This window comes from Oncorhynchus mykiss, chromosome 9 (assembly GCF_013265735.2).
Source record: "Oncorhynchus mykiss isolate Arlee chromosome 9, USDA_OmykA_1.1, whole genome shotgun sequence".
In the NCBI taxonomy this organism is placed as follows: Eukaryota; Metazoa; Chordata; class Actinopteri; order Salmoniformes; family Salmonidae; genus Oncorhynchus; species Oncorhynchus mykiss.
Window position 1 is genome coordinate 13,764,552 of NC_048573.1, and position 14,390 is coordinate 13,778,941.

General features: G+C 44.3%; 1 protein-coding gene across 1 annotated transcript; it reads right to left on the bottom strand.

Annotated features, from left to right (window-relative positions):
- Positions 1-1,316: 1,316 nt before the first annotated feature.
- Positions 1,317-14,054, bottom strand: LOC110532926. The gene is made up of 15 exons (XM_036989253.1): positions 12,018-14,054; positions 11,833-11,928; positions 11,369-11,602; positions 11,099-11,246; positions 10,967-10,993; positions 10,253-10,829; positions 9,253-9,330; positions 8,866-9,105; positions 8,592-8,778; positions 4,143-4,754; positions 3,964-4,059; positions 3,602-3,835; positions 3,357-3,504; positions 3,237-3,263; positions 1,317-2,175 (listed from the first exon to the last, which is right to left on the bottom strand). Exons 1-15 carry the CDS (start codon positions 12,597-12,599, stop codon positions 1,592-1,594), a joined length of 3,870 nt encoding a protein of 1,289 aa, XP_036845148.1. The 5' UTR covers positions 12,600-14,054; the 3' UTR covers positions 1,317-1,591.
- Positions 14,055-14,390: the final 336 nt, after the last annotated feature.

Genomic DNA, 14,390 nt, shown 5'->3' on the forward strand with positions numbered 1-14,390 from the left:
GAGGGAACACACTAAATGTATTGGGTAAAGTGTTATGAAATGTAATGTCATGTAATATTTAAAGTATATATAACTTCCTTAAAGTTTCTGGACCCCAGGAAGAGGAGCTGCTGCCTTGGTAGCAGCTAATGGGGATCTTTAATACAAATAGCCTACTTTATGTGGTTGAAATACCTTCAGCTTTTATGATGAAGTCAGCACCTCAACAGATGGTGTCAAACTGAGCATTGTTTTCTCTTAAGATGCAGAAAGAAAGAAATCACATTTCTCCACTCCTGTTCCCAAGTCCAAATTTTGCCTGCATTTGGTGTATCATTTTCATTCAATAAATGTTTTTTTCTGCAGGAGTTTTTAATAAGGCTATGTGGGAGGTTATACACGTACAGTCAGTGTCCAGATTTCAGCTTCCATGTAACCCATCTAGACAGTAGGCTACAGTTTCCTGGACTATCCATAGGCCTATTAGGAAGATGGCGCTGACAGACATGGCAGCTCTGGTCCTGAGCAACTTTGCAGGACTTTTTGGGGTGTTATTTCTTAAATTTTTAGCCTACAACGTGTTTTGTGTTATTACATACAGCCTGAAAGAATATGGATATAAGAGTGGCGGTAACTCCCCAGCATTACAACCAGGTTATCATGAGGTGCATTGAGAGGCTAGTTAAGGATCATATCACTTCCACCTTTCCTGATTCCCTAGACCCACTTCAATTGGCTTACTGCCCCAATAGAGCCACAGACGATGCAATCACCATTGCACTGCACACTGCCCTATCCCGTCTGTACAAGAGGAAAATATTTGTGTCTGATTGCTGTTCATTGACTATAGCTCAGCCTTCAACAGCATAGTACCCTCAAAGATCATCATTGAGCTCGGGGCTTTGGGTCTGAACCACCGATCGGTGCAACTGGATCCTGGACTTCCTGAAATGCCGCCCCCAGTTGGTGAAGGTGGGAAACAACACCTCCACTTCGCTGATCCTCAACACAGGGTCACCACAGGGTTGCGTGCTCAGTCCCCTCCTGTACTCCCTGTTCGCCCATGACCCATGACGAGACAGCCTGAGGGCCCTGGCGGAGTGGTGCCAGGAAAATAACCTCTCCCTTAACGTCAACAAAACAAAGGAGCTGATTGTGAACTTCAGGAAACAACAAAGGGAGCGCGCCCCTATCCACATCAACGGGACCGCAGTGGAGAAGATGGAGAGCTTCAAGTTCCTCGGCGTACACATCAATGACAATCTGAAAAGGTTCACCCACAATGACAATGTGGTGAAGAAGGCACAATCCAAAATGTAGATTAGAAAAATATTTATTTTGTCTTGATTTATAACATTATACACTCATAGTGTACATACAAACTAAACAGCCATTGATACAGAAAGGTAACAGTGTCAACAATATTAAATTATTGTTGTACAATATGCAAAATGTCTATAAAATGTGTTTTGACACTGTCAATAAAGATACATTAGACATAAATATTTATAGAATTTATAGAAAGTGAACCACATTATGATGCATTAGAATGACTGGAAGGGAAACTATAAAACCTGATTTCTAGAGTGCTAGAGCCATACAATTAATATGGTTACTCTTTAGCTTTAGAGACGGCTTGCAGGAGTGATAGGTAGCGTGCTCTTGGGTCCTCCATGCAGGAAATTACCAATGCCTCTGACTTTTTGGCCTTGCTATACACGTAAAAGTAAGGGTAGAGTTTCTCAGTGAAAGACTGGTTTGTGAAAGAGTAGATGTGAGATTTTTCATCCACGTCGTAGAAGGAGACCTGACCCCTATCATAGTCCACATAAATCCCAATTCTTCTAGGCCTGGGGTTCAGATAAAGATTCTGAAGGGGGGAGGAATGAACCTTATAATCAAATCCATCTTTTCCCAGTGCAAAGAACCCATGCGCTGAGTTAATTTGGACCTTTTCCTTCCTGTTTACTGTTTCCTTGGCAACGCCTACATCCCAGTCATTTCTTAGGCCCACCTGAACCTCCCAGTAATGGCGTTCAGAGTTGAAGCCTTTCTCTCCTAAAACCATGGGGTAGATGTCGAACCTCTCAGGGTTGTCAGCTATGATCTGGGGTGTTTTAGAGTCTTTGATGCGTTTGCCACCATCAAACAGGCATATCCAACGACTTGCTGTGTTCGAGTCCAGGGTGACGTCCTCTGTGGAACAGAAAATTGATAGCAACCTTATTGAAATATATAGTGCTGCGAAAAATTTTTTGCCTTTCTAATTTTCTCTATTTTTGCACTGAATGTTTTCAGTTCTTCAACATAAACCTAATATTAGGTAAAGGGAACCTGAGTTTACAAATAGCAAAAGTTAAGCAACACCGAATTCCCCTGTGTGAAAAAATATTTGCCCCCTTACTCTCAATAACTGGTTGTGTCACCACTGCAATGACTGCAACCAAATGCTTCCTGTCATTGTTGATCAGTATCTCACATTGCTGTGTAAGAATTTTGGACCACTCTTCCATGCAGAACTGCTTTAACTCAGTGATATTTGCGCGTTTTCAATAATGAACTGCTTGTTTCAAGTCCTGCCACAGCTTCTCAATTGGGATTAGGGCTGGACTTTCTAGTTTAGGCCATTCCAAAACTTCAAATTGGTTGCGTTTTAACAATGTTATCTAGACTTGATTGTGTGCTTTGGAAAATGGTCTTGCTGCATGAACCAGCTGTGCTTCAGCTTCAGCTCACAGACGGATTGTCTAATATTCTCTTGTTGAATTATCTGATACAGAGCAGAAATCATGACCTAACCCTAATTGAGATGTTATGGCAGGACTTGAACTGAGCAGTTCATGCTTGAAAACCCACAAATGAGTTAAAGCATTTCTGCATGGAAGAGTAGGCCACAATTCCTCCACAGTGATGTGAGAGACTGATCAACAACTACAGGAAGCATTTGGTTGGAGTCATTGCAGCTAAAGGTGGCACAACCAGTTATTGAGTGTAAGGGGGCAATTTATTTTTCACACGGGCATTGGGTGTTGCATAACTTTGTTAATGAAATAAGTATGTCATTGTTGTGTTATTTGTTCATTCAGGTTCCCTTTATCTAATATTAGATTTTGGTTGAAGATCTCATAACATTCAGTGTCAAAAATATGCACGAGTCGAGAAAATACTTCATCATAGCACTGTATTCATTGTTAATGGCAATTACTGCTCTGATTTAAGTTTCATACTGCTTGTAGTTGAAGAATTTAGCATCTTACCTTTAAACCCCCTCATTCTCTTCAGTTCTGAAAAAATATGAAAATTATCCACTACTACTATCCTCCACTATATTTACATTCAGAAATATATAAATGTTTTATAATTTAACATAAGCTTACCCATGTCTGTTAGTGTTTTCAATTCTCTCTTGAATATCTCCACCAGATTGGACACGGCTCTCCTCACTGTCCCAACACACAGATCTGAGTACACACTGATCTCAGAAAAGTCCTTGGTGGATGGAGGGGCACATAGGGTCAGGTAAGTCTGCAGTGAAGGAGATCAGAAAGCCAACAACATTAAGTTATATACAGTATAGTAATCTTCTGACACACTGACATCAACCACTGAGAGTGAAACTGGCCTGTAGGAAGTGGAGGTGGTCCTCAGTGTGTGAGAGCTGCTCCAGCTCAGTGCTTCTCCTCTGTAACTCAGTGATTTCCTGCTCCAGGTCATTGACGAGCCCTTCAGCCCTTTTCTCTGCTGCTGTTTGCATCGCCTCCATCACCTGCTTTAGATTGGTTCGTCTTTCTTCAACCGAACGCAACAGATTGGTGAAGAGATTCTCACTGTCCTCAATATCTTTGTTTGTACTTTTCTGATGTAATGGAAAGATGTTTACACACTATTTATTAACTGATTGAATTGTTATACCCATTTTCCCATTGATTACATTGACATTGTGTATTGGTGATATTTTTTATTACGACATTTCTAAAGACTTACCCTACTGAGCTCCACAGAGTGTTTGATTTCATCCACCTTTTTCTGTCTGACCTGGACCATCTTTTCAACCTCTGCTTTAGCGGCTGCAAGCTCACCCTATAGACAGACAATATTGAAATAAATCAATTCTGTTTTTGCAGAAAAATACATGGTAACTGTGTGGTTTCAACAAATCTTACCTTCTGGTGTGCTCCCATGTCTTCAATGGGCACAGTATCGTGAGACTTGTGGTCAGTCTCAGTACAAAACTGACACACACATGTCTGGTCGCTCCTACAGAACAGCTCCAGCAGCCTATCATGCTTCTTGCACATCCTGTCCTCCAGGTTCTCCGCTGGGTCGATCAGCTTGTGTCTCTTCAGATTCACCACTCTCTGATGATGCTCCAGGTGAGTCTCACAGTAAGAGGTGAGACACACCAGGCAGGACTTCAGGGCCTTGAGCTTTCTTGTAGAACAAACATCACAAGCAACCTCCCCAGGAGCAGCTAAGCATTCTGGTACATTAAGTCTTCTTCTCTTGATATGCACTGAGATCTCCTCTATCACAGAGTTGGTGGAGACCTCTGGTCTCACATAGAATCGTTTCTGACATTTTGGACAGTGGCATAATATCTCACTGTTATCCCAGTGTCCACTAATACAGGCTTTGCAGAAGGTGTGGCCACAAGGAGTGGTAACTGGATCAGTGAACACATTCAGGCAGATAGAGCACAGGAACTGCTCTTCTGGTAGAAGGCTGCTGTCAACATTCAATGATGACATCTCTTTGGGGGAAGATATGTTATTATTCAATTATTATGGCTCTTGAATCATCCATATACTTTGAGTCCATATACATTTAGTCCATTTGCTTACTTTAGGTTGATAAGAAATTACTTCAACACAAATTCTGTAAAAAATGCTGTAGAAATACACATGTAGAAATATGTATAAAAAAAGCACATGCACAACCTTTTAAGCAGATGGAACTGAGCTACACTGCAAGCAAAGGCTTGTACCTATATCATCATTAATAAGACTGTTCTCCATCCTGTTGAGAGTGACTCACCGTACGTACATGTAACCCAACACCTCTTGCCAATTAATTGAAACCTAAAGTTGAACATCACTTTCTTTCACTTCACTGAGCAACCGTAAAAAGTAAGAAAAAAAAGCTACTACCTGTTTTGTCTTTTTTTAGCTAGATTTGTCGCGGCATATTTTTCAAACACAGACAGGAATCATCAGGACAGGAAAGAAAACTATCACATACAGTACTCCAAGAAGATAAATGCTGTTCCTTTTAGAAGGGAGAAGGCTGAGCATTTGAAAAGGAGGAGCTACATTTCATAATTTCACTGAAAATGAAACTTAAAACTCTCACTGGAAACATTCACATGTGACTGTAACAACGTGTGTGTAGGTGACAGGGAAGTCAGGAGAATCGAACTTGGTATAAATGGAGTCGTTTAATAAACTTAACAAAACTCCAAAAACCAAAATACAACATAAATAAAAGTGGGTACAAAAACCTGTCGCGCACCAATACATAATACACGAACATACAAACAAACAATCTCTGACAAGGACATGATGGGAAACAGAGGGTTAAATACACAACATGTAATTGATGGGATTGGAACCAGGTGTGAAGGAAGACAAGACAAGACCAATGGAAAATTAAAAATGGGTCAGGGATGGCTAGAAGATTGGTGACGTCGACCGCCAAACACCGCCCGAAGAGAGGGACCGAATTCGGCGGAAGTCATGACAGTACTGCCCCCTGACGTGTAGCTCCAGCAGCGCGTCGGCACTGACCTCGGGGACAACCCGGAGGGCGAGGCGCAGGGGGAACCAGATGGAGACGGTGGAAATCTCGCAGCATGGAAGGATCCAACACGTCCTCCACCGGAACCCAGCAGCTCTCCTCCGGACCATACCCCTCCCAGTCCACGAGGTACTGAAGGCCCCTCGCCCGCTTCTCGAATCCAGTATGGAATGAACGGAGTTTGCCTGGGGCCCCTCGATGTCCAGAGGGGGCAGAGGAACCTCCTGCACCTCAGACTCCTGGAGCGGGCCAGCCACCACCGGCCTGAGGAGAGACACATGGAACGAGGGGTTAATGCGGTAATCGGGGAGAAGTTGTAACCTGTAACATACCTCGTTCACTCTCCTCAGGACTGTAAATGGCCCCACAAACCGCAGACCCAGTTTCCGACAGGGCAGGCGGAGGGGCAGGTTTCGGGTCGAGAGCCAGACCCTGTCCCCCGGTGCGAACACCGGGGCCTCACTGCGGTGAAAGCCTGAGGTAAGGCTGACCGAGACTCCCAGACTTTCCATGAACGCCTTCCAGACCCTTGACGTAAACTGGGGACCCCGATCAGACACTATATCCTCAGGCACCCCGTAATGCCGGAAGACGTTTGTAGAGCCGTAGGGAGACCGGGCAAAGGGAGGAGACAACAGGACTTAGAAAAACGATCCACAACGACCAGGATCGTGGTGTTACTCTGTGAAGGTGGAAGATCGGTTAGGAAATCCACCGACGTGTGCCACCAAACAAGAGGCAGGGAGTATGGGAGTGGGATCCATGGGCCGTTCTTCTGTGTCATACATCCGGGACAATGCGTATGCCTTAATGTTCTGGGAGCCTGGTTTGTAAGAAAGGGTAAACACAAAATGGGTGAAAAACATGGCCCACCTTGCCTGGCGAGTGTTAAGTCTCCTCGCCGCCCGGATGTACTCCAGATTGCGGTGGTCAGTCCAGATGAGAAAATGGTGTCTAGCACCCTCAAGCCAATGTCTCCACACCTTCAGGGCCTTAACGACAGCCAACAGCTCCCGGTCCCCCACGTCATAGTTTTGCTCCACCGGGCTGAGCTTCTTCGAGAAGACACATGGGCGGAGCTTCGGTGGCGTACCAGAGCACTGAGAGAGCACAGATCCTATCCCAGCCTCGGACGCATCCACCTCCACTATGAACGCCAACAAGGGATCCGGATGGGCCAGCATGGGAGCCGAGGTAAACAAAACCCTCAGGTGACTGAAAGCCCTGTCCGCCTCAGCTGTTCACTGCAAGCGCAACGGGCCCCCTTCAGCAGTGAAGTAATGGGAGCCGCAACCTGACCAAAACCCGGGATAAACCTCCGGTAGTAGTTGAAAAACTCTACATATCGCTGCACCTCCTTTACCATGGTGGGAGTTGGCCAATTACGCACGGCTGCAATGCGGTCACTCTCCATCTCCACCCCTGACGTGGAAATGCGATACCCTAGGAAGGAGACGGACTGTTGGAAAAACAGGTATTCTCAGCCTTGATGTACAGGTCATGTTCCAACAGGTGACCAAGCACTTTGCACACCAGGGACACATGCTCGGCGCGTGTAGCGGAGTATATCAAAATGTCATCAATATACACCACTACACCCTGCCTGTGCAGGTCCCTGAAAATCTTGCCTACAAAAGCTTGAAAGACTGATGGAGCATTCATCAACCGGTACGGCATGACGAGGTACTCATAGTGCCCAGAGGTGGTACTGAAAGCCGTCTCCCTCTCGGATACGCACCAGATAGTAAACGCTCTTGAGATCTAGTTTGGTGAAGAAGAGCACCCTGTGCATTGACTATCGCTGTGGCTATGAGCGGTAGCGGGTAACTATACCTCACCGTGATCTGATTTATACCCCGGTAGTCAATACACTGACGCAGACCTCCCACCGCCTTCTTCACGAAAAAGAAACTCAGGGAGTTGGGTGAAGTGAAGGACCGAATGTACCCCTGACGCAGGAATTCGGAGACATATGTTTCCATGGCCTCCGTCTCCGCCTGTGAGAGGGGATACACCCGACTCCTGGGAAGTGCAGCGTCTACCAGGAGATCTATCGCACAATCGCCCCGTCGATGAGGTTGTAAATGAGTCGCCTTCTTTTTAGATAAGGTGAGAGCCAAATCGGCATTTTCAGGGGGATGCGCATGGTGGAGACCTGGTCTGGACTCTCCACCGTAGTAGCACCAACGGAAACCCTTAAACACCTCCCTGAGCACTCTCGCAACCACCCCGTGAGAGTGGGGTGTGGCCAAGAAACAGTGGGGTTATGACAAGCCAACCACCACGGGAAACGCAGAAGAGTCAATAAGGAAATTAGTATTTTTCTCCGTGTGACCCCCTTGCGTCACCATACCCAAAGGAGCGTTGACCTCCCTAATTAACCCTGACCCTAATGGTCGACTTTCCGTGAACGGGAAAGGGCACATCTACGGGAACAATGGGGGTCCCTAAACTACCTGAATTGACGAGTGCCTTTTGCTGGGAATGCAGAGAAAACTCAGGAAAAGTGACAGACACAAACATATGTGCAACAGAGGACTCTGTTGACTCTGAGAATGGTGCCAGCTCACCTGGGGTGACGCCAGAGTGCTCTGCCTGCTGACTCGATTCCCAGAGGAACCAACCCGGCACCGACCAGCAGTGTGACCTCTGCGGCCACAGATGGTGCATGAGCGGAAAACCTCTCTAATCTCCCTGCGCACCGCCCCTCCTAGCTCCATGGGTATTGGAGAGTGGGTGCGGGAGGATGGAACCACCAGACCCCGATCTGGATGTCCGCGAGTAGCCAGCAGGTTGTCCAGCCGGATGGACAGGTCCACCAGCTGGTCGAAAGTGAGGGTGGTGTATCTGCAGGCCAGCTCCCATCGGACGTCCTCGCGCAGACTGCAGTGGTAGTGGTCGATCAGGGCCCTGTTATTCCATCCCGCACCGGAAGCCAGGGTCCTAAACTCCAGGGCAAACTCCTGTGTGCTCCTCGTCTCCTGTCTCAGATGGTAGAGGCGCTCTCTACGGCCAACGCCGTGTGGAGAGAGGGAGATGCCGTGTTGGACCATTTTGAGGAGTTCATTTTGAGGGTAATCTTCGACCCCCCACCCAAGGGCAGAGCGACGGGTGAACTCCTCAAAATGGTCCAACAGTGCATGTCCCTCTCTCCACACGGCGTTGGCCCACTCCAGGGCTTTCCCGGTGAGGCACGAGACAAGGGCGGACACCTTCTCACGGTCTGATGGAGCTGGGTGGACCATGACCAGATAGAGGTTTAGTTGGAGGAGGAAACCCTGGCAGTAGGCAGCACTCCCATCGTACTCCTGTGGCATGGAGAGACGGATACCACTGGGATACCACTTTAGGCGGGAAAGGGGCGCTCAAGAGAGACCCCGGTTGTGCTGGTAGAGGCGCTGGAAGAACTCCCTGTCTCTCCCAGCGGTCCATAGTCTGGACAACGCGATCCATGGCGGCAGCCAGATGGTAAAGCTTTACCGCATGATCTTGGACGTGCTCCTCCACCTCCATGGCCGGGGTACCTTCTCCTGCTGACTCACAAGGTGGTCGGAGATTCTGTAACAACGAGTGTGTAGGTGGCAGGGAAGTCAGGAGCAGGAGAATCGAATTTGGTATAAATGGAGTTTGGTATAAAAGTGGGTATAAAAACCCATCGCGCACCAATACAAAATACACAAACATTCAAACAAACAATCTCCGACAAGGACATGATGGGAAACAGACGGTTAAATACACAATCTGTAATTGATGGAATTGGAACCAGGTGTGAAGGAAGACAAGACAAAACCAATGGAAAATGAAAAATGGATCAGTGATGGCTAGAAGATCAGTGACGTCGACTGCCGAACACCGCCAGAACAAGGAGAGTTACCGACTTCGGCAGAAGTCGTGACAGTGATGGCCAAATTTTCAACTTGAGGTGTAGGTTTTTCATACTTTATGATAAAAATCTTACACGACATGGAGAATAGATAAACATACATATATTGTTGAAAATCTATGTACATGTTTTTACAAAGTATGCAATACACATCTGAGAGAGTAGGTAGATTATGCAAATAGGCATTTAATGTTAAATGGCAAGGCAGAGAATAATAATGTAATAATCAGAGATACAATCAAGTCACGGCCACAGCAGGCCTGGGTGCAAATAATAGTTCACGCTGTTCTAGTTGTTCTTTCCTTGTTCAATGTCATTGTACTTTCCCCTCTTGCAAATCTTATGCATACAACAATGTTTGAAACATGTAAATACAGCAGAATTTCACACACATATTTGATGACAACATAACAACTATGTATTCCTTCATTTTATAACTTTTACTGTTGTTTATGAGGAAACACATGCTATATAAACATGATATAGTATTATACTACATCAGAGGAAACTAGTGAGGTGTGACAAGTAATTGAATTTTGTGTAATATTGAGTACTATTGAGTAATAGTATCTAGCCTTTTATGGTGAGTATCTTCACTTTGAGGTATTAGCGAGTCTCCTCAAATGGTCTTCGTACACCTTTGTCCAATCGATGTAAATGACCAGCGACTCAGACTTCTTTTTCATGCTGTAGAGGTAAAAGTAAGGGTAAAGTTTGCCGGTGAAGGACAGGCCAAGGAATGAGTAGAGGTGTAAGTTTGCCAGCACATCATAAAAAGACACCTGCCCTTTCTCGTAATCAACATACACACCGACTCTTCTCGGTATGGGGTTCAGATTGAGGGTGGTAGAGGGTGAAGAACCAGCCTCATACCCCAAATATCCGCTCTTTGACAGAAGAAAGAAGCCATGTTTGGGATTCTTTTTCACCGCCTTCTTACGGTTGACGGCCCTCATGGCAATGCCGACCTCCCACCTCCCACTCACGCCCACCTGGACCTCCCAGTAATGGCGTCCAGAGTTGAAGCCCTTCTCTCCTAAGACCGCTGAGTAGTAGTCAAACCTCTTTGGATTGTCAGACACCCTCTGGGCTGTTTTGGCGTACTTTATTCGCGTTCCGTCTTCAGAGAGCTGTAGCCAACGATTTGCAGTGTTGGGGTCCAGAGTGACTTCATCTGAGGAGCAGCGATATGGGCCAATATATCATTTAGATAACATTTACAAAACATACAGCACAATTATGAGCCATATCATGGTTCTTAATGACCATTAACTTCGTTATCATTCTCAAAGAAATTACAATTCATGTCACCTTTGAACTCTCGCATTCTTGTGAGTTCTGTAAGAAAATAGACAGCACATCATTAAACAATACAGACAGAATACAATAGGACAGATTTTTTTAAATGCTTCTTTAAAAACGATTGGTCAAAATGAATCTTACCTATTTCTGTAAGAACTTTTAGTTCTCCTCTTATGTTTTCCTCAATTTGAGACAAGGCTCTTCTCAAAGTCCCCACACACAGATCAGTGTGAACACTCACCCTTGACCATTTCTTAGTAGACGGAGGAGTGCGAAGGGACGGCAAACTCTACAACTCCCCAAAATGTATTAATTATCTCAGGAGTTCAGCGAGTTTTCACTTCATGCATTTACAGTATATTGAGGATATAGATTAACCCTAACCTATTGATGACAGAGAGGGACACTGACCTGTAGGAGGTGGAGGTGGTCCTCACTGTGTGAGAGCTGCTCCAGCTCAGTGATTCTCTTCTGTAGCTCAGTGATTTCCTGCTCCAACTGTTGGGTGAGCCCTTCAGCTCTCCTCTCCGCTGCTTTTTGCCTCTCCTCTATTACCTTGACAAGCTTAGTTCTCCTTTTTTTTATAGACTGTAACAGTTCAGTGAAAAGCTTTTCACTGTCCTCCACTTCTTTCTCAGTACTTTTCTAATGAAAAAAAAATTGCATGTAGAGTTAATTCATTCAAAAGAAGAATATTTGGTTAATACTCTACTATAAACTGCTTGAATACAGAAGATACCTGCCTTCTGATCAATTGATTGAATAATATTCATTTTGGTTTAAAAAAAATGTACACACATTTTCCCACTGGCTAAATAAACATTATGGCAATCCAGTGTGGTAATGTTACATCTTCTATTTTTGTCAGAACTCACTTTGCTGAGCACCACTGAGCGTTTGATCTCCTCCAGCTTTGCATGTCTGTCCTGAATCATTTTCTGCACCTCTGCCTTAGTGGACACAAGCTCAGCCTGTGGAAAATCATATCAAGTATGCATGGAGGAAATTAAGATGTCGTCGAAAAAGAATGATAGAAAAAAATTGAATTAAAAGGTCTTACCTTTTGTTTGACTCCCTCCTCTTCAATGGGTACAGTATTGTGACACTTGTGGTCAGTCTCAGTACACAAAACACACACACATGTCTGATCAGTCCTACAGAACAGCTCCAGGCCTCTTTCGTGCTTCTTACACATCCTGTCCTCCAGGTTCTCCACAGGGTCGATCAGCTTGTGTCTCATCAGATTCACCACTCTCTGATGAGGCTCCAGGTGAATCTCACAGTAAGAAGTCAGACACACCAGGCAGGACTTCAGGGCCTTGAGCTTTATTGTGGAACAAACATCACAAGCCACCTCCCAAGGAGCAGCTAAGCATTCTGGTATATCAAGTTTTCTTCTCTTGATATGCACTGAGATCTCCTCTATCACAGAGTTGGTGGAGACCTCTGGTCTCACATAGAATCGTTTCGGACATTTTAGACACTGGCATATCTCACTGTTATCCCAGTGTCCACTAATACAGGCTTTGCAGAAGGTGTGGCCACAAGGAGTGGTAACTGGATCAGTGAACACATTCAGGCAGATAGAGCACATTAACTGCTCTTCTGGTAGAAGGCTGCTGTCAACATTCAATGATGACATCTCTATGGGGGAAGATATGTTATTATTCAATTATTATGGCTCTTGAATGATCATATGATTTTAGTACCTTTAGCCCATATACTTTAGCACAGTATTGATGAGGTTCATAAGAAATGACTTCAGCTCAATTACAGTGAAAATACTGTAAACACACAAGTAAATATGTAGAAAATGAAAGTACACGCACAACATTTTAAGCAGCTAAAACTGAACTACACGGCAAGCAAAGGCTTGTACCTACATCATCAATAATAAGACTGGTCTCCACCCTGTCGAGTGACTCACTGTATATACATGTAACCCAACATCTCCAGCCAATTAACCAAAACCTCAAGATGAAAAACATCAGTTTCTTTCACTTTTTCTAGGAAAGCAACAACCCGAAAATAACAAAATAAGTCCAAAGTAAAACAAAAAAACATATGCTTACCTGTTTTGTGAAGAAGAAAAAACTATAAAAAATGTCTATAGCACGATCTGTCTGGGCTCACTTCTCAAAATGCACCACAAGAATGACAACAGCGAAACACACATACTCACAAACGGTACTGTATTATATTCCCTTTATAAAGAGAGGAGGGTGAATGAGAGGGAGGAGCTAAGTGACATTATTTTGCTGAAAGTGAAACTTTAAACTCTAACACAAAACATTCCCATGTGAAACCTACATTTTCAGATTGAGTGTGTTCAAACTTTTCAAAATCTCACAAGACATGGACCAAAGACAAAAATAAATTGTTGAAAATATTCATATTTTTTCACAATGTAAGTTGAATATGTAAATAGGTGCTAAAGTGCAAGTTAGAGAACAGTACTGTCATCCTCATAGATACATTCAAGGACCTGGGATGAAACCAATGTCTGTTAGATTCATCTTCTTTCAGATATTTAATCTAGACTTTAACGAACAGGAAATATTCCATTAAAAAATAAAAAAATAAAAAAATTCCTGCCAAGACTACATTTGAAGTTATTTTCTGGGATGTGAGAACTCTGTTTGACCTGACAAAGATCCGTTATGGATCAACACGTTGTCAATAAATCGTTGAATTGGGAGCTTTAACAGTGTGCAGGCCTTCTTGTTCTATAAAGGTATTTTCTGCACAAAGAATTGTAGTCTTTCAGAGTTGTTCGTCATAGCTGCAGTCTTTCTCAACAAGCTTCAACTGACATGGGGGATAGGGGGAGCTGGACACCACCAAAATAAATACCATTGTTATCACCATGAAACAAATATTAAATGTGAGCCCCTCCTAAAATCGTAAAAATATATTGACGTCTTGCCCTCACACCCAGGGCACTTTGGGCTACCCCTAAGAGTCTACAGCTACCCCTAAGAGTCTACAGCGCAATCGGAAAGTACTCAGACGCCTTCCCCTTTTCCACATATTGTTACATTACAGCCTTAATCTAAAATGTAAAAAAAAAAATGATATAAAAACAATTCTCATCAATCTACACACAATACCCCATAATGCCAAAGCAAAAAAGGTTTAGACATTTTTGCAAATGTATTAAAAATAAAGAACAGAAATACCTTTACATAAGTATTCAGACTCATTGCTATGAGACTCGCAATTGAGGTCAGGTGCATCCTGTTTCATTGGAGTTTGCCATAAGGCACCTAATGGCTCTCAGATCATGAGAAACAAGATTCTCTGGTCTGATGAAACCAATATTGTGTTTCAGCAGCAGGGACTGGGAGGATTGAGGGAGAGATGAACGGAGCAAAGTACAGAGAGATCTTTGATGAAAACATGCTTCAGAGCGCTCATGACCTCCGACTGGGGC